Source organism: Dicentrarchus labrax, unplaced genomic scaffold (assembly GCF_905237075.1).
Source record: "Dicentrarchus labrax unplaced genomic scaffold, dlabrax2021, whole genome shotgun sequence".
NCBI classification, from domain to species: domain Eukaryota; kingdom Metazoa; phylum Chordata; class Actinopteri; family Moronidae; genus Dicentrarchus; species Dicentrarchus labrax.
Genome location: NW_026136701.1, coordinates 8,644,832 through 8,661,317, shown reverse-complemented (window position 1 = coordinate 8,661,317; position 16,486 = coordinate 8,644,832). Strand labels below are relative to the sequence as shown.

Here is a 16,486-nt window from a genome sequence, read left to right as displayed (position 1 = left end):
CTCAGACTCATTAATACATTTATTAAATATAGCCAATGTAATTCCATTCATAGCCAGTCTTGGAATACACTTTATTCATGTCGTCATTTACAGAGAAAAAAACAAAAACAAATGGTCAACAAAGGGAAAGAAAGACTACATGGATCAACATTATCTGAGACAAACTTATCTTTAAATTTGTGAATGTAAGTTCAAAGCTGAGTACAAAGTAAACACTTAAACATTAAGCTGAACAGCTACTGTGTACCAAAACAAATGAAGGTCTTCCAGCTCACAAGCCTACATCAACCTGTTCTGTTAGACAGCTGGAAATCCACTGCTCTGTAGCCACTTACTGAAGACACAGTAAATACTGGTTGGAACTAAGCACTTGGAGTCAGCAGAGGTTTTAAACCAAAGGCAAGCAGCACACTCGACCACAATGTGTGGCTTTTTTTTTTTTATACGCACAAAAGATGAAGCTCTCTGCAACAAACATTTCGGATTGAGCAGGATCACTCAGGAATGGGAAGTGCTGCTGAACAGAGGGGGGAAAAGGAATGGCTACTTTTTTTTATTAACATCCATCTCAACAAAAAGCACAGCCTACGAGGAAGACCAGAAAATACAAAGATGGACAGACAGTTATAAAAAATGTACCAACTGCTCAAGGTAAGAAATCTATACAAACTTTACATTAAAAATCACGGACATTCTGTCTAGTAAAAACAGAGCGTTGAGCAAAGCACTGACCATGAGAATCCAAAAATACAGCGATCTTCTACATGATGAGTTATAATACAGGACATCACTGATGTCAGCTGCTTTACACAAACAAACCTGCAGGGGGACTAACCCACTGGTTTATTTATCATAACCAAACAAACAGCCATGATAGGGCGGGTTCAGAAGTGAAATGAAAAATGTAATTCTGCTGGGTTTCGACACCACTCCTTATCAATAAAGATGAGAAACATACAAAGTGCAACTTAAGAGGGCCGGCGACAGCACCAGCCTTCCTCATCTTGTGTTTGCCTACTTGTTGACAACTTAAGCACGTAATCGGTTAAAACATGTCACGTTTCATCAAACGTTCAAATAGCTTGAACAGCAATTACCCATCATAGTTTTCTTTTGTTAAAAAATATAAATATCTCTTGTGTAAAAAAATATCACGGGTGATTTATTTTCTTTGAGTACAAATAGAAAAAGGAAATTCTTGGCAAAATTTTGTCAGTCAGTCTCCAAAGAGGGAATAAAGTCGATGAGTAGAAGATGTTTTGTAGGACACGATGGAGCTGTGGTACTTTGGGATGAGCTTTGCAGGCAGTCCGTACATGGATGGGATGGAGGGACGGGACACGCGGGGGCCCCTCCTAGAGGACCAGCTGCAGTTTGGTTGGCTGTGTTAAGGTGTGATTTTCAGTGACCTTTGACCTTGTTAAAGAGTGAGTCTTTGCTCTCAGGAGATACTGCGCTCCTGGGCCAAGAGGGGTTCACCTGGCTCATTACCCCCCTTACCTCTGCCCATAAGCTGGGAAGTGGGGCCAATTTTTTCACCCCAACTGAGCGTCTATTAGTCAACATCACAAGCTCTGGATCCTTCAGTTCTCCTGCGCCCTGGACGGTTCAACCTCACTTTGGCCCAATGGTTCGGCCTCTGTCCTGCATCTCTTGGCCGGCCTTTCATGTGCTGTTGCTGTGTCTCTGTGGTCCAGCGGAGACTCCAGAGAACCATTTCGGTCGTGGCTGGGCGCACTGGGTTCGCTGCAGCCGTTGGAGTTGTTGTCTGAAATGGGAACAGGAGCTTCCACTACCGGATGGGAGGGACCATTGGACTGAACTGACTCAGGTTTGACTTGATTCACTGGGGGCAAATGAGTGCCATCCACCGGGTGGCTTGAGTTGTGGCTTGCAATACCTGTCACATAACAATGAAAAAGGAGTGGTTTGAGAATCGCCCAGACTATAAAAACTGTAGCATTATCTAGCCGTGCACATTTTTGGGGATTTACTTTACCAAGTGTCATCAATACCAAAAACAATAACTATAACGAGGTGAGTATTCACACTAATGAGCGACAATGTGTCAGCAGCTTAATAGGAAAATATATATGTATGGCTGTTAATACTGAAACAAAAGAATAAGAAAGATAGGAGTCCACAAAGTTCTTCAAAGACGAGAGCAGTTAGGAGTTTTATTCATGCTTTCATGCGAGTCTGGCGATTGTCAAAGAGGACATCAGTAAGGACCAAACGAACTTCAGAGAGCCCATCAGCGTCAAAGCGTTTGGCAATATGTTTCAGATAAAATGACTTTTCTGTGAGTTATTTGCAGCCTTATAGAAGTGTTTAATAAGTCGTTCATCTGAAAGTGATCCAAACAATATTGTTGGCTACTGTCAGTATAGTTGTGGCACCATCCACCTCAGTTAGGAATATTTTTAAAACAATATATTTATAATTATTGTTCTTGGTGTGGACAGGCCCTTAGTCTCTCAGATTTCTGCCTTCAACTAAATACAATAGAGGTGAAAAGGATTTTATTTGTGGTGCTCGCTGTGTTCAGTGGAACTACTTTCTACCTAAGAAATCCATTAAAATTGTTGACATTGTGGGATATTATGAAAAGAGATATTGTTGCTGACATTTTGCCAATGCTAGGTACACCATAAATTAAATTAATTCCCCCTGTAATGGGGTGGAGGCAGAAACCTAACATATATCTGAAAACTTGGCAAAACAAAATCAAAACTAAACTGACAGCTAGATACCATTAGCAGTATGTAAACTTTTTTTAAAAATAACTTATTTGCTCCTGTGGGTCATCTATAAACATTTCCATGTCATCATAAATTTTGGGTGATCCACGCAGACGTGATGTTTACGATGTGAAAATGAAACGATACAAAAAGATAAGTTGAATAATTTGAAATCTTTAATAACGGTTTGTGTGTGCACTCATACAAGTACACTTGGTTCACCAGCTCACCGTTCTGACTGCTGCTGTCTTCCCTCTCCGAATGGCTGGCGCTGCTGCTGGAGGTGGTTGGAGGAGGTGACGCCGCTCGGCTGGATGTTGCGCTCTCCGTCTCGTCCAGTAATCTGTCCATGTAGTCTCTGATGACACACAGCAGCACACACTCTGTTACACACAACCTCACATCTTGATATGAAAATACTATTTAAGTGTAGGTAGTCTGGTCTGTCGTTTCTTTGTAACCTAACAGTGACGGCAAGTGGGTCCTAGTTAGCATGTAATACTGTGCATTGAATTGTAGTGTTTCATACAAGCTTCTTGTTGCACTACATGCATACGTTTGTTATCTGAGACCTAAAAACACACGGGATGCCTCCACAGGAGTAGATCATCTCAGATTCTATACAGACAACACTAAACACAAGTAAAAGTGAATGAAATGAAAATTCTTGGCCAAAACCGAAAATGAGGAAACCAAGGCCGAAAACCGAAAAACCAAAATAAATTAAAGCTGAAGCAGTTGGACGCACGGGCGGGCGCCGAAACGCGCACGTGCGGTCGGGTGCGCAGGCCAAACAGTGCCGCGAACAAGCGCTATCAGGCGAATCCGCACGTAAATCTGCTCCAAATCGGCCCGATGCCACGCAGCGCTTCCTTCCTTGCCAGTATGCGTGCTTTCACTTTATCTGAATCTTGTCACGTAGACAAGTTCATGGCGGGACTGTAATACGTAGGCTGATGTTAGAGGACGCGTTCAGTGGGAGACTGTTACAGAATATAGAAGTTTATTGGAAATTGGACATGCACACGAAGTTACGAGTACCGCAATGGAAAATCATCAGAATTTGACAAGGGGTCAGTGGCACGCAGTTTGACGTACAGCCACAAATAGCTCAATTCTTCATGTACACTTTGTTTTTATAAGACTGTCCAATTTTGAAGTCGATTTGATAAGTCCCCTATTTATCTTGCAATTTAATAAGTGACTTCCAGCGGTTTCACACTATGCTTCACGCACAATACTCCCTAGGAAATATGGTTTGTAGATGTGGCTAGTGGGAGCGGAGGGGTGTTTGTGTTTCATCACTTTGAAAAAAAGACCACAGAATTCAAAATGTCCAACTTTGACGAGACACCTGGGACACGCCCTCAACGTACAGTCATAAATAGCACAACTTGTAATCAGCAAGATTATTCAAGAGTACTGTCAAGTTTTGAAGCAGATCTGATCAATTCTCAAGGAGTTTGTTTGTTCAAATACAGGACCACGGGCTTCAAAATGGCCAACTTTGACGGCAGGCCACGGACACGCCCTTCAACGTACAGTCACAAAATGAAATGCGTTCATTCAGCACCATGTTGTGACTGTACTGCCCAATTGAAGAAGATCCGTTAGAACGTGTAGGAGCAGATCATTCAAATAGAAGCCCTGAAAGGCCAAAATGACATCACAGTGTGACATTTGTTCAAAATGGCCAACTTTAGGGCACACCACAGACACGCCCTTCAACGTACAGTCACAAAATATAATGCGTTCATTCAGCACCATGTTGTGACTGGACTGCCAATTGAAGAAGATCCGATAGAAGCTGTAGGTGGGCATCATTCAAATAGAAGCCCTGAAATGCAAAAATGACATCACAGTGTGACATTTGTTCTAAATGGCCAACTTTGAGGGCACGCCACGGACACGCCCTTCAACATACAGTCACCAAATATAATGCGTTCATTCAGCACCATGTTTTGACTGTACTGACCAATTTTGAAGCAGATCCGATAAATTCCCTAGGATCAGTTAGTTCACAAAGAAGCCCAAAGGTCAAAATGACCACAAAATGGCCGCCAAAAGTGCAAATTTTGAATGAAAATAGCCGACTTCCTGTGGGATTTGAGGTATGGGTCCAAGAGGCTTTTTGTAGCCCGGCACATTATACATGCCTATTGAGTTTCGTACATGTCGGTAAAACGTGGCGCCGGGGCTGATATATTTTTATTCTGTAGGGGCGCTACAAGCACGAGAAACCCGATTTTGGTATGTTAGCTTCAGGCACCACTCTACACGTGCTCTGTGAATTTCATATTCATAACTATGACAGTATCCGCACAGTGATTTACCCTGCCACCAGAGTGCCACCTAGTGGCGTGATTTTCCTTTTGGGGAAGCCTCAGGGAGCCATGGGGAAGCAGCGTACCAAGTTTCATCTTAATCACACATACCATTGTAGAGCTATAAACTCCTTCATTTTAAGAGCGCCACCTTGTGGTGATGACCTGAAATTGTGCACGATGCCTAAGGAAGACATGGGGAACTATGGACCCAAGGTTGGTGTAAATCAGACATACCAACGTGGAGAAATACCCCACTTCCTTTTGACGAAAAATCAACAGGAAGTGCTAATTTTATAACTTCCTTATTTTTTAAAATATCAAAATTCTTCAAATTACTTTTGTTGTCAGGACGGTCCACAGATGCTATGTGCAAAATTTCGTGCGAATCGGACAAAGTGTGTAGGATGAACACCAAAAAGTGATTTATGGACATTTGCGCTCTAGAAAAAAAAATCTAGGCGAGTGGGCGTGGCCTATAGGGAGGTTCAGCTCCATTCACCGAACGCGTGGATATAAGGTTTTTGAATGTGAGACAAACTATGCGGGAGTTATTAGCCTTTCAAAATCGGCCGAAACAGCGCCACCTAGTGGCCTACCTACTGGCGATCTGCATGTGACGCATGGAATCTCTAAGTTTAATGAGGCTTGACAAATCTGCCAAATAAAATTGAGAGTTCGTCAATGCACGGGGCTGGAAAACGCAGTTGAAGTTTACTAGAAATAATAATAATAAACATAGGAAAAACAATATGGACCTTCCAGTTCATACTGGCTCGGTCCCTAATTATGCCAATTATTAGTACCATTGCATTTATGGCTATGACTGTGTACTAACCTCACTAAAATCAAGGCATTGCAATTCAAAGAATAAATCAATTACAAAAGTATGAAAATATTTATTTAGCACTGACATTACAACAGTGCACAATATAAAATAAAATTCAAAATAAAATGTTTAACTTTGACTTAATGATGAATGAATGAATGAATGAATAATGAGACTAATAATCAGCCTACGAAATCCCACATCCTCTACGACAGAGAATGGCTGATCATCTAAGGCAATGAATTCCATAATTTTTTGTGTAATGCCCTTTGCCTTGGCACCATCACTGGAAAACTTTCTTGCCTTTTCAAAAACGTCCGCCACAGACGGAGTGGGCGTGCTCGGATTGATTTTCCTTTTCTGTGCCACATTCTTTTCATATTCAGAATGGCAATCAGGATGTTTGAATTTCAGGTGATAAATTAAACCCGACGTGGAGAAACGCTTTGCAAATGCACCCCCTCTTGAAATTTCAGCATTACATGTTTTGCAAATCGCTATCCATGGGTCTTTCTCGGATATATTGAAATACGTCCACACCGCATGTTGGCGCTTATCCAGACAAGCGTGTGCTGGCCGCGGTTTTTGTTTACATCATCACAACTTTCTGTTTCGGCTGTGTTGTTTCGGTGATAAAAGTATTTCGAAAATTTTCGGTGGCCGAATATTCGGTGCATCCCTAAAAAGTACCACAGTACCCCATTTTATATATATATATATATAAATATATGCCACATTATTATCATATATTCTGAATGTAACTCCATCCACCACCTTAAAGTCCACTGCAATGCTATTGTGCTATGTTATCACCTTTTGTTTTCTAAAAAGGGAAACTCAGTTTGAACAAAGCTTGATGCAAAAACAGCGCCACTTAATTTAACAAAATGTTTACATCAGTAATTGTGAATAATGAAACATCAGAAACAACAGACATAACCAAACACATAAACCTGAAACAGAAATGTACAATTACTTGAACAATAATCTTTAACTTACGTGACACCAGGGTGAAGGTTGTATTTCCTTTTCCCAAGTCTGGTTTGCTGTGCAAAGAAATCATAACGCTCAGACTTCTTCCACATGTAATAAAAGGCCACACATTCTCCTACAGACCTAGTTCTCACCTGAAAGATTTAATTCAGCAGACATGAAATAGCCATTATTACCATCATCTGAAGAGATTGATTCAATGCAATTTCACATAAGAGACAAATCAAATTATTGCATGTGACTGACAAAAGTCATATCATCTACAGACACTTTAACACTGTACGAATTAAAAAAATTGGATTTGTCTCAAAATGCAACAAGGTTGAAATGTAGCAGATTCCAACCCTGTGCATCCAACAGCCACATAACAATAAACACAACAACATAAAATTCAAATCCATGTCATGATTGTTAAAATAATTCTGACATTAACAATATATGGTCATGACATATGAATTAAAAATGGTTAATTAATGTGGCTTTGAAACACTTCTCTTACCTTGTTGGCCTGTATTAAATGAAAGTCTTTGCCGTAAGCTTTTAGTCCTTGTTCAAAATTTCTACATTCCTCTTCAGTCCAGACAGAAAGCTCCTCTGTTAAAGAGAGAAGACAAGTCAAGAGCCATTTTACCCCAAACATGTTGCGTCAGAGAAAACTGAAGGTTAATATAATGCAGGACTTAATTGTCTACTTACCTCTGGCTGCTTTTACATTAAACCTAAGTCTTCTTAAAGCTTCTTCTGTATCAAAGTCACATTTCACCAGTTCATATAATGCCTACAGGGAAACACATGATCAAACAAGTTTACTCAAATGTAATACAGCATGATTATAACTCATTTGAATTAAAGCATAACTGTGGTGTTATTCAACATTTTTCTTATTGTCAACAATCCCATGAAAGAGAGTCCATCTCTCAACACATCTTGACCTCCATACCCTGTCCCAGGGACATTTTTACTGTTTCTACATTTCTTTGTGCTCCTTGGAGAAGCCCTGTCCAAGCCCATTCCTTTCTATTAAAAGTGGCTCTAAAACATACTGTTTCATTTTTAAATGAAGTACTTAACAGCTGGGCCCCGTAGTGTGTAGCCAACATTACAGGCTTAAATAATGCAGTTCAGCCACAGATTAATACACATTTGGTGACTTAAAGCAAATTAAAGTGTCTAACTTCATTGTAATGAATGAACATTTCCGCCATTGTCACAGAATGGCGCACTGATTTTTTTTTAAGGGTTATTGGACAACAATGAACATCTACGGCACAGAGAAATAAGATATATCAGGATTTGGCTCCACAGACAATAGTAGAATCAATTTTCTGTTTGTTTTGGTCAGCCTTATCTTTCAGTACAGGTTACTGATATACTGCTTTCACCTGTTCATTATCTTTGATATGTGATCCCTCTGGGATGGCATCCACACCCTTCTCCTCTCCTGTCCGCCTTGACGCCTCCGTCAAGAACTCCACCACTTTGCCTTCAGGAAGACACTCCGGGTTCCACAACAACTGGTCATCATTTTCATAAACTACAGGACAAATTCATAGAAAAACACATCAACCTTTTGTCTGCTGTACCATCTTCAGTTCTTTTGGACCCAGAAAGGACACACGGTGTTATAACTTAAATATGTAAATGTTTACAGTGAAACAACAAACAGCCAGCTTACCTTTTTCATTGTCTTTATATTTACACAGGCCAACAGGAGTTTCTGCTTGATACATGGAGCCCACCATGATTTCCTGTTGGGAATACACACACAGTTTAGACTCATAACACATATAAATCCTGCTTGCATCATACAAAACAGAAAGGGTCTAATTTCATCTCTGATTCTTGTCTTTACACCATGAAACCATAACTCTGTTTGGTCAGTGTAGCATTTCTGCAGTGGGCAAAGAGTATTTCTGAAGACATACATCTATCATAGTGACAGCTGACTTCAATAGCTGTGTATTTCTAAAAGTCTAAGAGGATTAGACAAATCTGAACTGACACCGCACATGCTCCAGATCCTTAGATATGTGGCAGGCAGTGTGTAAATTCCACTGATCCAGATGTTTAGCATTTTAAACAAACCATGCCCTCTTTGTTCTGAAAAATGTTTTTAGCAGTGTAGTTTAAATCCCACTGTAATGTAAGAGGACAAGTGTCTGACACTGAAAAATGAAGTTACCTTTTTCCAGTCCTCAGATGGAACATAGTCCTCATCTTCATCTGACTCCTCCTCTGCATCATTATTACCTTAGACACAACGGATGAACAATAAATCCCAATAGAATATCTGCAGTATTTTCTAATACAGACATCAGGACATACAATTTAGTTGCAGCAAGCAGAAAGAAGAGAAAGAAAATGAGGTAAGATGATTCATACTTTCAAAATACTTGAGTTTTTGGGGGCGAATAAGTTCTGCTGTGCCAAGGGACCTGACAGAGCGTGTGCGGCCCTCAGACGTTGCCTGGGCCTCATCTTCCTGTCCTGATAAGTTCTTAACACCCTCACCCTGAAAACACACCTAAAGTTACAGTCAAGACCAGACACAAACATATTAAGTTCATGGAAACCATATCACAAACACCCACGTACCTCATTTCTTTTCAACTCGCCAGTGCTTCTACTGCTTTCATCATTGTCTAGGTCCTCTTCCTCATCCTCTTCTTCATCATCCTCTTCCTCCTCAGGTTCTTCCTCTTCCTCCTCATCCTCATCTGCTGGTGAACCACCGCCATAACCATACAGATTCAGCAGCTCATGAATGGGCATCTCTCCTTCCTGTTGAAAGTGAAGTGACAATGATTTCTAAACTGTACAATGAATTAAACTTTTGCCTAGAGTTGATGCCTAAATGAAATAATTTTGATCTAAATGTTAAGAACTAAATTCAAAAGTCAGAGCCATTATTCTCAAATTGTTTGAGAAGACTGTTAAATGTATATATTACCAGACAGAGCTGACAAAACCAAAAATGACCTCAAAGCCTGAAACTCACCCGTGCAAGATCTTCAATCTCGTTGGCGTTGGTCTCATCAGCTGCCTCCAGCATTTCCTCTTCCTCCAGGGTGCGTTCATCATCGAAGTCATGAACAAGCATATCTGCTGATGGGTCGAAATCATGGTCATCGGAACCTGCCGAACCTCCTTGAAAAGTAACCCAAAAAGTAAAGCAATATTTATTTATTGTACATTTTTATCAAAACTCAATTAAACCTCTTACAGATAAAACTTCCAGATGGGAATGTCTATTTTTGGCACATCCAGGGAACTGCTTACCAAAAATCAAAGCCACACTGATGCAAAAATCCTTTAAATCTAACATGATAATAGTAATATATAGTAATCCTCCTCATTGATTTACACCACTTTCCATAATTGGCTTAATTCAGTCAGAAAAATTACAGGGACTGATACTTTGGATACAAACAGTATGGCTAAAACTCTGATGGTAGACAACTTTATATTGTTTCACAGTATAATATAATCCTATCATCCAACTCTTATCTTGTTATAATAGTACATGTACAGTCAGTTATACACTGTTATACATATTTTTGGCAGACCATATTCCTTTATTGCCAACTGTATATAGTGTATATATGTTCATTATATTTTATATTTCTATTATATCTTAATATTTTTATTTTATTAATCCTTATTGTATTTTTATACTTTTACACTCTACTTTTTGCACTACGTTTCTCCTTTGCATATTCTTATATCTATATTTATATATATATATATATATATAAAACTGTTTTTTTTATTATTATTACTGTGTAAAATAATAATAACTTTATATCTTAAAGTATGAGACTATCAATCCAGTAGTTTCCATTCTTTAAATTTTGACCAAATTAGTTCCTTTAAGCATCAAATTCAATACGTATTATACATATACTATTTAAGTTTGGACAGCGGATTTCAAACCTCTGCCATACACACAAACAACAACAAAAAAGTTCCAACTGTATGTACCTGGGCTCGAATTCCCGAGGGAGGACTGGAAAACGGAAAAGAAGAACATAAATAAAGTTAAAGAACAACTTCAGAGGCAAATATCTCGTTATGAGTACAACAGGACACGCTTCGCCGCTGTGTATAACTTATTCAAGTTAGTCTCGCAGGGGAACGTAAATGGAAAAAAGCGCGCCCGACCCCGTGCCCTAAAAGCTGACTGCAGTTTAAGAAGAAAAGAAACAAAGAAGACTGTCACCACTTCCTGTGGGAGAATTTAGGCTCCATCTCCACCAGACTGTGAATATCTTATGAACAGTGGCGTTTACCGCCTGCATTCAACCAGTTAGCTGCAACTGGCGGGTGCTTACTGGGTTAATTCACTCAAATGGCTAACTTAGAATACAAATTACAAGCTAATCCTCCTTTATATATTTAGCTAACGCGTCCAAGTTAAGCTTCGTATCAACAGCCATCAAGTTATGCTAAAAAAACAACACACAAAATATGTGTAACCATGAAACTACTGCTACACGTGTAATTAAAAACGCTGAAAAGGATAGTTAAGTATTGTTAAACAAAACCGCCAAGTATCATCGCTAACGCCGCAGCTACCTTCCGTCTGGGCTAGCTCGGCTAACGTTAGCTAAATCCGAAGTTTACTAAACATGCTTGTGTCAAGAAATATCCATTATCTAGCGACGCAAACAGTGGATTCTTCAATTCGTGTATTAAAGCTATGACACACAAACGATATACACATTCGACTGAACAAACTATCCTGCGGTATAAAATTATTTTTTCCTAATATTTATTTCACTTTCTTACCTCCGCCATGTTTGCAATCCTGCAGGGTCACGTCAGGGTTCAGTGGTAGTTCCCGGATGTAGAGCCCCGCCCACCTGCAGTAACACTGCTCTGCTCACATTCGCCTCGGTGTCTCAGTCGTGCACCGCCAAAGCATGGATGTTTCTGTGATATTCATGTAGTACTATGTGCATTTTGTAAAAATTAATTACCAAACGATACATATACAGGTTTTACATTACATCTAATCAATTAAATTCAATGCAATGACAATAAAAATGACAAAATAATTACTAAGATACCAGATACACAGAGAGCAATGTGTGAACATTTAATATAATGTAACAAGTTCAAACCTAGCATATTATGAACTTTCAAACTGAATTTCACACAATAAGTAAAGCTAAAAGTCCTTAGCTGATATTTTTCTGAACAGTGCTCTAAGTGGGCTGTGGTAGTTTACATGATGTTGACAGCTTTTTATTATTATGAATTAGACCTATGCATTTCCAACAATGACAAATTTAAATATCTTCAATGAAAAAGGTCTATTAGTGCTTTTATACTGTAAACGCAGCTGCCCTGAAGAGGTTAATTGAAGGGTGGATTACCGCCCAGGGGCCTCTTACCATAATGCCATAGTTTTGACTAAAAAAATCATGGTCCCTGGGTGGTTACCGGTCCTTCATACCTTGACCTTGACTATCAAAACTGTGAGATGAGTGTGTAGGTCTACATTAATACTACTACTACTAGTACAATCTAAAATAAGTAACAAATGTTTTCCTCCACCAAACGCCATAGAGAACAAGCTCATTTTACAATGTAATATTAATGTTTAAAGTGACATAGGCCAAAAGGTCTCACTGATCCAAGTTCAAAATACTATTTACACTGAAGAGAGGAAGAACTACTTCATTAATCAAAATTAAAATGTTAACTTTCATTAGCTTGACTTTTTTTATACCAGAATACACTCTTCTTGAATTAGGATACCTTCGTAATAAAAACTATATTTTAGATTTTAGCTATGCTTATGCCTCACCCAGCCGGAAATGACTATAGCGCAGTCACCTATTCCATGACACAGTTCAATATAACAACAAATGTTCCGGTTAATGCAACTGTCTCTTCTTGGAATCATTGATTTATGTTCATGATAGTGAGCACACGCTCCACTATGTTGCTATGTAGAGAGCCATCACCTCAGTTTGTTGTAGGACGGATATCTCAAGCGATCCATTAGGCAACACTTTAGTTAATCCATGGCAATAAAAACCCTGCAGTTGGGACATAAAAAAGCAATTCTTTCTCTTTAACATTTACAAAAATGTAGTTATCAGTGATCATAACAATGGCCTAGATTCCCACACATATCCCAAATGGCCAGATTGACATCCGTTGTTAAAAGCACATGATGGTTACCAAAGATAACAGACACCGTTTACACAGGAATCACCTGAGGAAGACCTTGGAAAGTGTGTGACATCAGTGGAGTCTCTGCATAAAAGGCTTGATCAGGACAGATGTTTTCTGAATACAGACATCAGAACATCAGCAGAAATGAGATCCCTAATCCTGCTTGCGTTGCTGCTGTGCACGTTATGTGTGGCACAGGTACAGACAGAGGATAACACACTGAGGCTGTGTGGCCGGGCATTTCTGCGGGCAGTGGTGTACACCTGTGGAGGATCCAGGTGGAGGAGACTGATGGGAGAAGAGGAGACGTTTCAAGACGGTGAGAACGTGGTCACTTGAATTCTTTAATACTTAAACTTTACTGTAAGCCAAATTAGAGTGACAGCCCTGACTTCAGGTTAACAATATCTCTTGGCAGGAAGCGAAGAGACAAAACTGAAGACGACAGATGTGCCAGTGATGCACCGTCACTGGCGGGACCTAAACCAGGCACTAATATCAGTGTGCTGTGAACAAGGCTGTCGAAGGAGTGACCTCTCCATGCTCTGCTAGAAGGGGAAATCCCAACGGGTCATCATCGATCTGCCACAGTCATTCATTAGTTCAAAATATATACATTTTCAGAGCATTGTCAGAAAAATGTGATTTCATTTTCCATGCTAGCAAAAAATAAAAAAAACACCATGAATTTTGGTAATCCCTCCTTGTTTAATCATTTATTCAGACAAAATATACAACATAGATAAATAACTCCTCAATAGCAGAAATCTCTTCCTCACTGTGAGATATGTATGACTAAAGTGAATCTTGTGTGGGTCCATCCAATGTCTACATGATTCACTCAATGTAAACAGCATAGACAGATGCCACACCAAACAGAGAGCTGTTCTTGAAGGAGTAAGAGGCGAAGGTGTCATTAGATGCATCCCACAGACAGCGGCTGCTGATTTGCATGCTCTGCCCGGTGAGCTGGCCGATGTGGACCAGCACGACAATCTTATATCGGGGAATCATGAGGTCCTTCACACGAGCTCTTATCACCTGGGAGAGGAAATACAAATAATGAAACTGATAGAACATAAGGTATTCATGCCATGAATTAGTTTTTCCATTTTATTTACCTCACATATTGTTTTTGTCATTTTTTGAGACCACTCCACTTCATATTTCTCCTCTTGGAGGTAACTGGTGAGTACATCCTTCAGTATGTCTGTGACAGCAGGAATAGGGAAGCGTTTGTAAGGTCCTGTGGTCCAAAAAACAAAGACAACAATGCCATGTTAAATAACTTTGACTTCTTATGCAATTAGTAAAAAGTATTGTAATGCATTGATTTAAATTTGGGAAGTTATGGCGCTTTAAAATCAATTCATATTGCATAAAAATGTCCACTTGATATGTTTCTGGTCTTGTTCAACTTACATCCCTCAAGAATTAGTAAGCCTATGTGCTAACCTTTTTGTAGTTTGACACAATTTCTGTAAAATGTCCTTATTTAAATCAGTGCCTTGGTGTATGGTTGTAGTGAGACTAAGGCCATGAAAAAAAATCAAACAAAAAAGACACATCTGCAATATATGTTGATCAGGTAAATTTCTTAAAGAATCAAAATCAAATCACTGTTGTATCAAACAGCTGCAGTGCATCTGTATAGCTGGGTATGATGCCGCACACAGGTGAAGTTATCTCACCCAGCTGGTAGGTGTTCTCCATCGTTACGGCCATCCGAGCATTGTCATCATGGTGTCCTAGTTCATCTATACACGACACTGTACTTATAGAGCTGAAACACAGGATCAGAGTGATGAAACTGCCAGGATAAGGGCCACTGTATGTGTACACTGCGGTTGACTGACCTCCACATAAGTAATAATGTAAGAAGAGCTCACAACAACTTCTAAACCAAACATAGTGTATTGGGAATACTTTCATCAGTCATCATAACCTATGGCAGTTTGGTATTATTAATAAAGCTGACAACAAGAATGATAAAAGCTGGATATTACTCACTCCTTTGTCTTGCCGGTTGTTTCTTTGCCTCTGACTCCATGGCTGCCCTCTGAAGGCGCCTTGCCCGTCCTCTTTTCTCTTTTTAGGGATTTGTCTTTAAGCAGATCAGACATGACACCTTCCCCTTCCTTTAGATTGTCTTTACAGGATGATCACCTAAATATATTGACGTTAGCTTAATTAATATCTAACGTTAGTTAGCTTAGTTTAAACAGATACAGTAGCTAACTCCAACACTTGAGGACATCACGTTTAAAACACATATTCCCTAAATCGATAAGGAAAACTCATTAGGAAACTTACGTTTGTAAAAAGGTAAAAACTAAAGTAAAAATACATGAATACACGGGGGGGGGGTAACTAACGTTAAAGCTAGTCAAAGTTGCAACGTTAGCCTTCTGGGTAGGTTTAGCTTAAGTTACAAATAACGTAAAGTTAGCTGTAAAGAATTGAATCGTTTGTAAACCTATGCTTATTTTAAAGAACTTTACAAACAGTATAGCTTCACAGATCATTTCGTGTCAAATGGGTCATACATAAACATCACTGAGGGAAATCTAGCACGTTTTTACCGATGTTTTTACCGATGTTTTTACCGACTTCAGGGCGTCTTGGGACGAGCACAGCACAGTGGAGCTTGGTGTTGTCATGGCAACCATCAGTCAGTGGGCGGGGTTTCATGCACGAGCGTGCTGCTGGCTGCGTGACGTACACTGTTTTTAGTGATGACGTTACCAATCAATGAAGGTTAAAAAAGCCCAAAGTTATGGCTACAGAGCTGTGTGCGCTCATTGGTGCCTTTCCCTAACAGTGATAGTGACTAATAGCCTAATAATTAGATAATAATAAGAGTTCATCCATCATAACTCAAGGTGCACTTAATAGTTTTTAACCACACGTGACAGTTTTCATCAGCTGTCATCACCACTGCATTTCATTTTACTTGTACATTATTCATATAACTCCGTCTGCTGGTGAAGACTGCGAGATGAAAGCTCCTGAAAAAGCTAGGCCACTAAGTGGAATTAAGTTTAGATCATCAGCAGCAGTTGAGAAACAATCCCACCCACAAGGTCTATTTAGTAGCTATTCTGGAGCTGTCGATCACACCACATGGTCTTCGTCAGCATAGAGTTTACCCAGCTGTCGTGGAATTGTAGGTTTTCACATTTCCTGCTTTTTTCTGAGCGCTTTAAGGACTTCTCTTCGTAATGCCCCCATACCCTCTCCTCCCCGATGGCCCACCTGACCCAGTGGAACTTATGAATAAATTATGATGAATAATCATAAAATATTCTTCGTCAAACAGTGGAAACAGGTTGAAAGATTCACTTGTACTTTTATAGTCTGGCCAATACCCCCAAAGTATACTTTTATATCTTTGAACAAATGAGAGGGAGATA

At 39.6% G+C, this 16,486-nt stretch overlaps 2 protein-coding genes across 6 annotated transcripts; both read right to left on the bottom strand.

The window, feature by feature from the left end:
• Position 1: 1 nt before the first annotated feature.
• Positions 2-11,746, bottom strand: mier1b (mesoderm induction early response 1b, transcriptional regulator). 4 transcript variants are annotated; one of them, XM_051398125.1, is made up of 13 exons: positions 11,676-11,746; positions 10,869-10,893; positions 9,886-10,034; positions 9,483-9,668; positions 9,270-9,411; positions 9,070-9,137; positions 8,563-8,635; positions 8,270-8,421; positions 7,584-7,665; positions 7,387-7,481; positions 6,894-7,021; positions 2,972-3,099; positions 2-1,900 (listed from the first exon to the last, which is right to left on the bottom strand). In XM_051398125.1, the coding sequence occupies exons 1-13, from the start codon at positions 11,682-11,684 to the stop codon at positions 1,584-1,586; spliced, it is 1,554 nt and encodes a 517-aa protein (XP_051254085.1). In that variant the 5' UTR covers positions 11,685-11,746; the 3' UTR covers positions 2-1,583. The 4 variants fall into 4 exon arrangements, with proteins under 4 accessions (XP_051254085.1, XP_051254090.1, XP_051254098.1 ...); XM_051398130.1 differs by having other exon boundaries at positions 9,270-9,399; XM_051398138.1 differs by lacking the exon at positions 11,676-11,746 and having other exon boundaries at positions 6,894-6,940; positions 9,270-9,399; positions 10,869-10,916.
• Positions 11,747-13,761: 2,015 nt separating this feature from the next.
• dynlt5 (dynein light chain Tctex-type family member 5) lies at positions 13,762-16,266 on the bottom strand. Of its 2 annotated transcripts, none has more exons than XM_051398394.1 (5): positions 15,668-16,266; positions 15,084-15,239; positions 14,765-14,856; positions 14,195-14,319; positions 13,762-14,114 (listed from the first exon to the last, which is right to left on the bottom strand). In XM_051398394.1, the coding sequence occupies exons 2-5, from the start codon at positions 15,194-15,196 to the stop codon at positions 13,911-13,913; spliced, it is 534 nt and encodes a 177-aa protein (XP_051254354.1). In that variant the 5' UTR covers positions 15,197-15,239; positions 15,668-16,266; the 3' UTR covers positions 13,762-13,910. The 2 variants fall into 2 exon arrangements, with proteins under 2 accessions (XP_051254354.1, XP_051254346.1); XM_051398386.1 differs by having other exon boundaries at positions 15,656-16,251.
• Between the last annotated feature and the right edge of the window lie 220 nt (positions 16,267-16,486).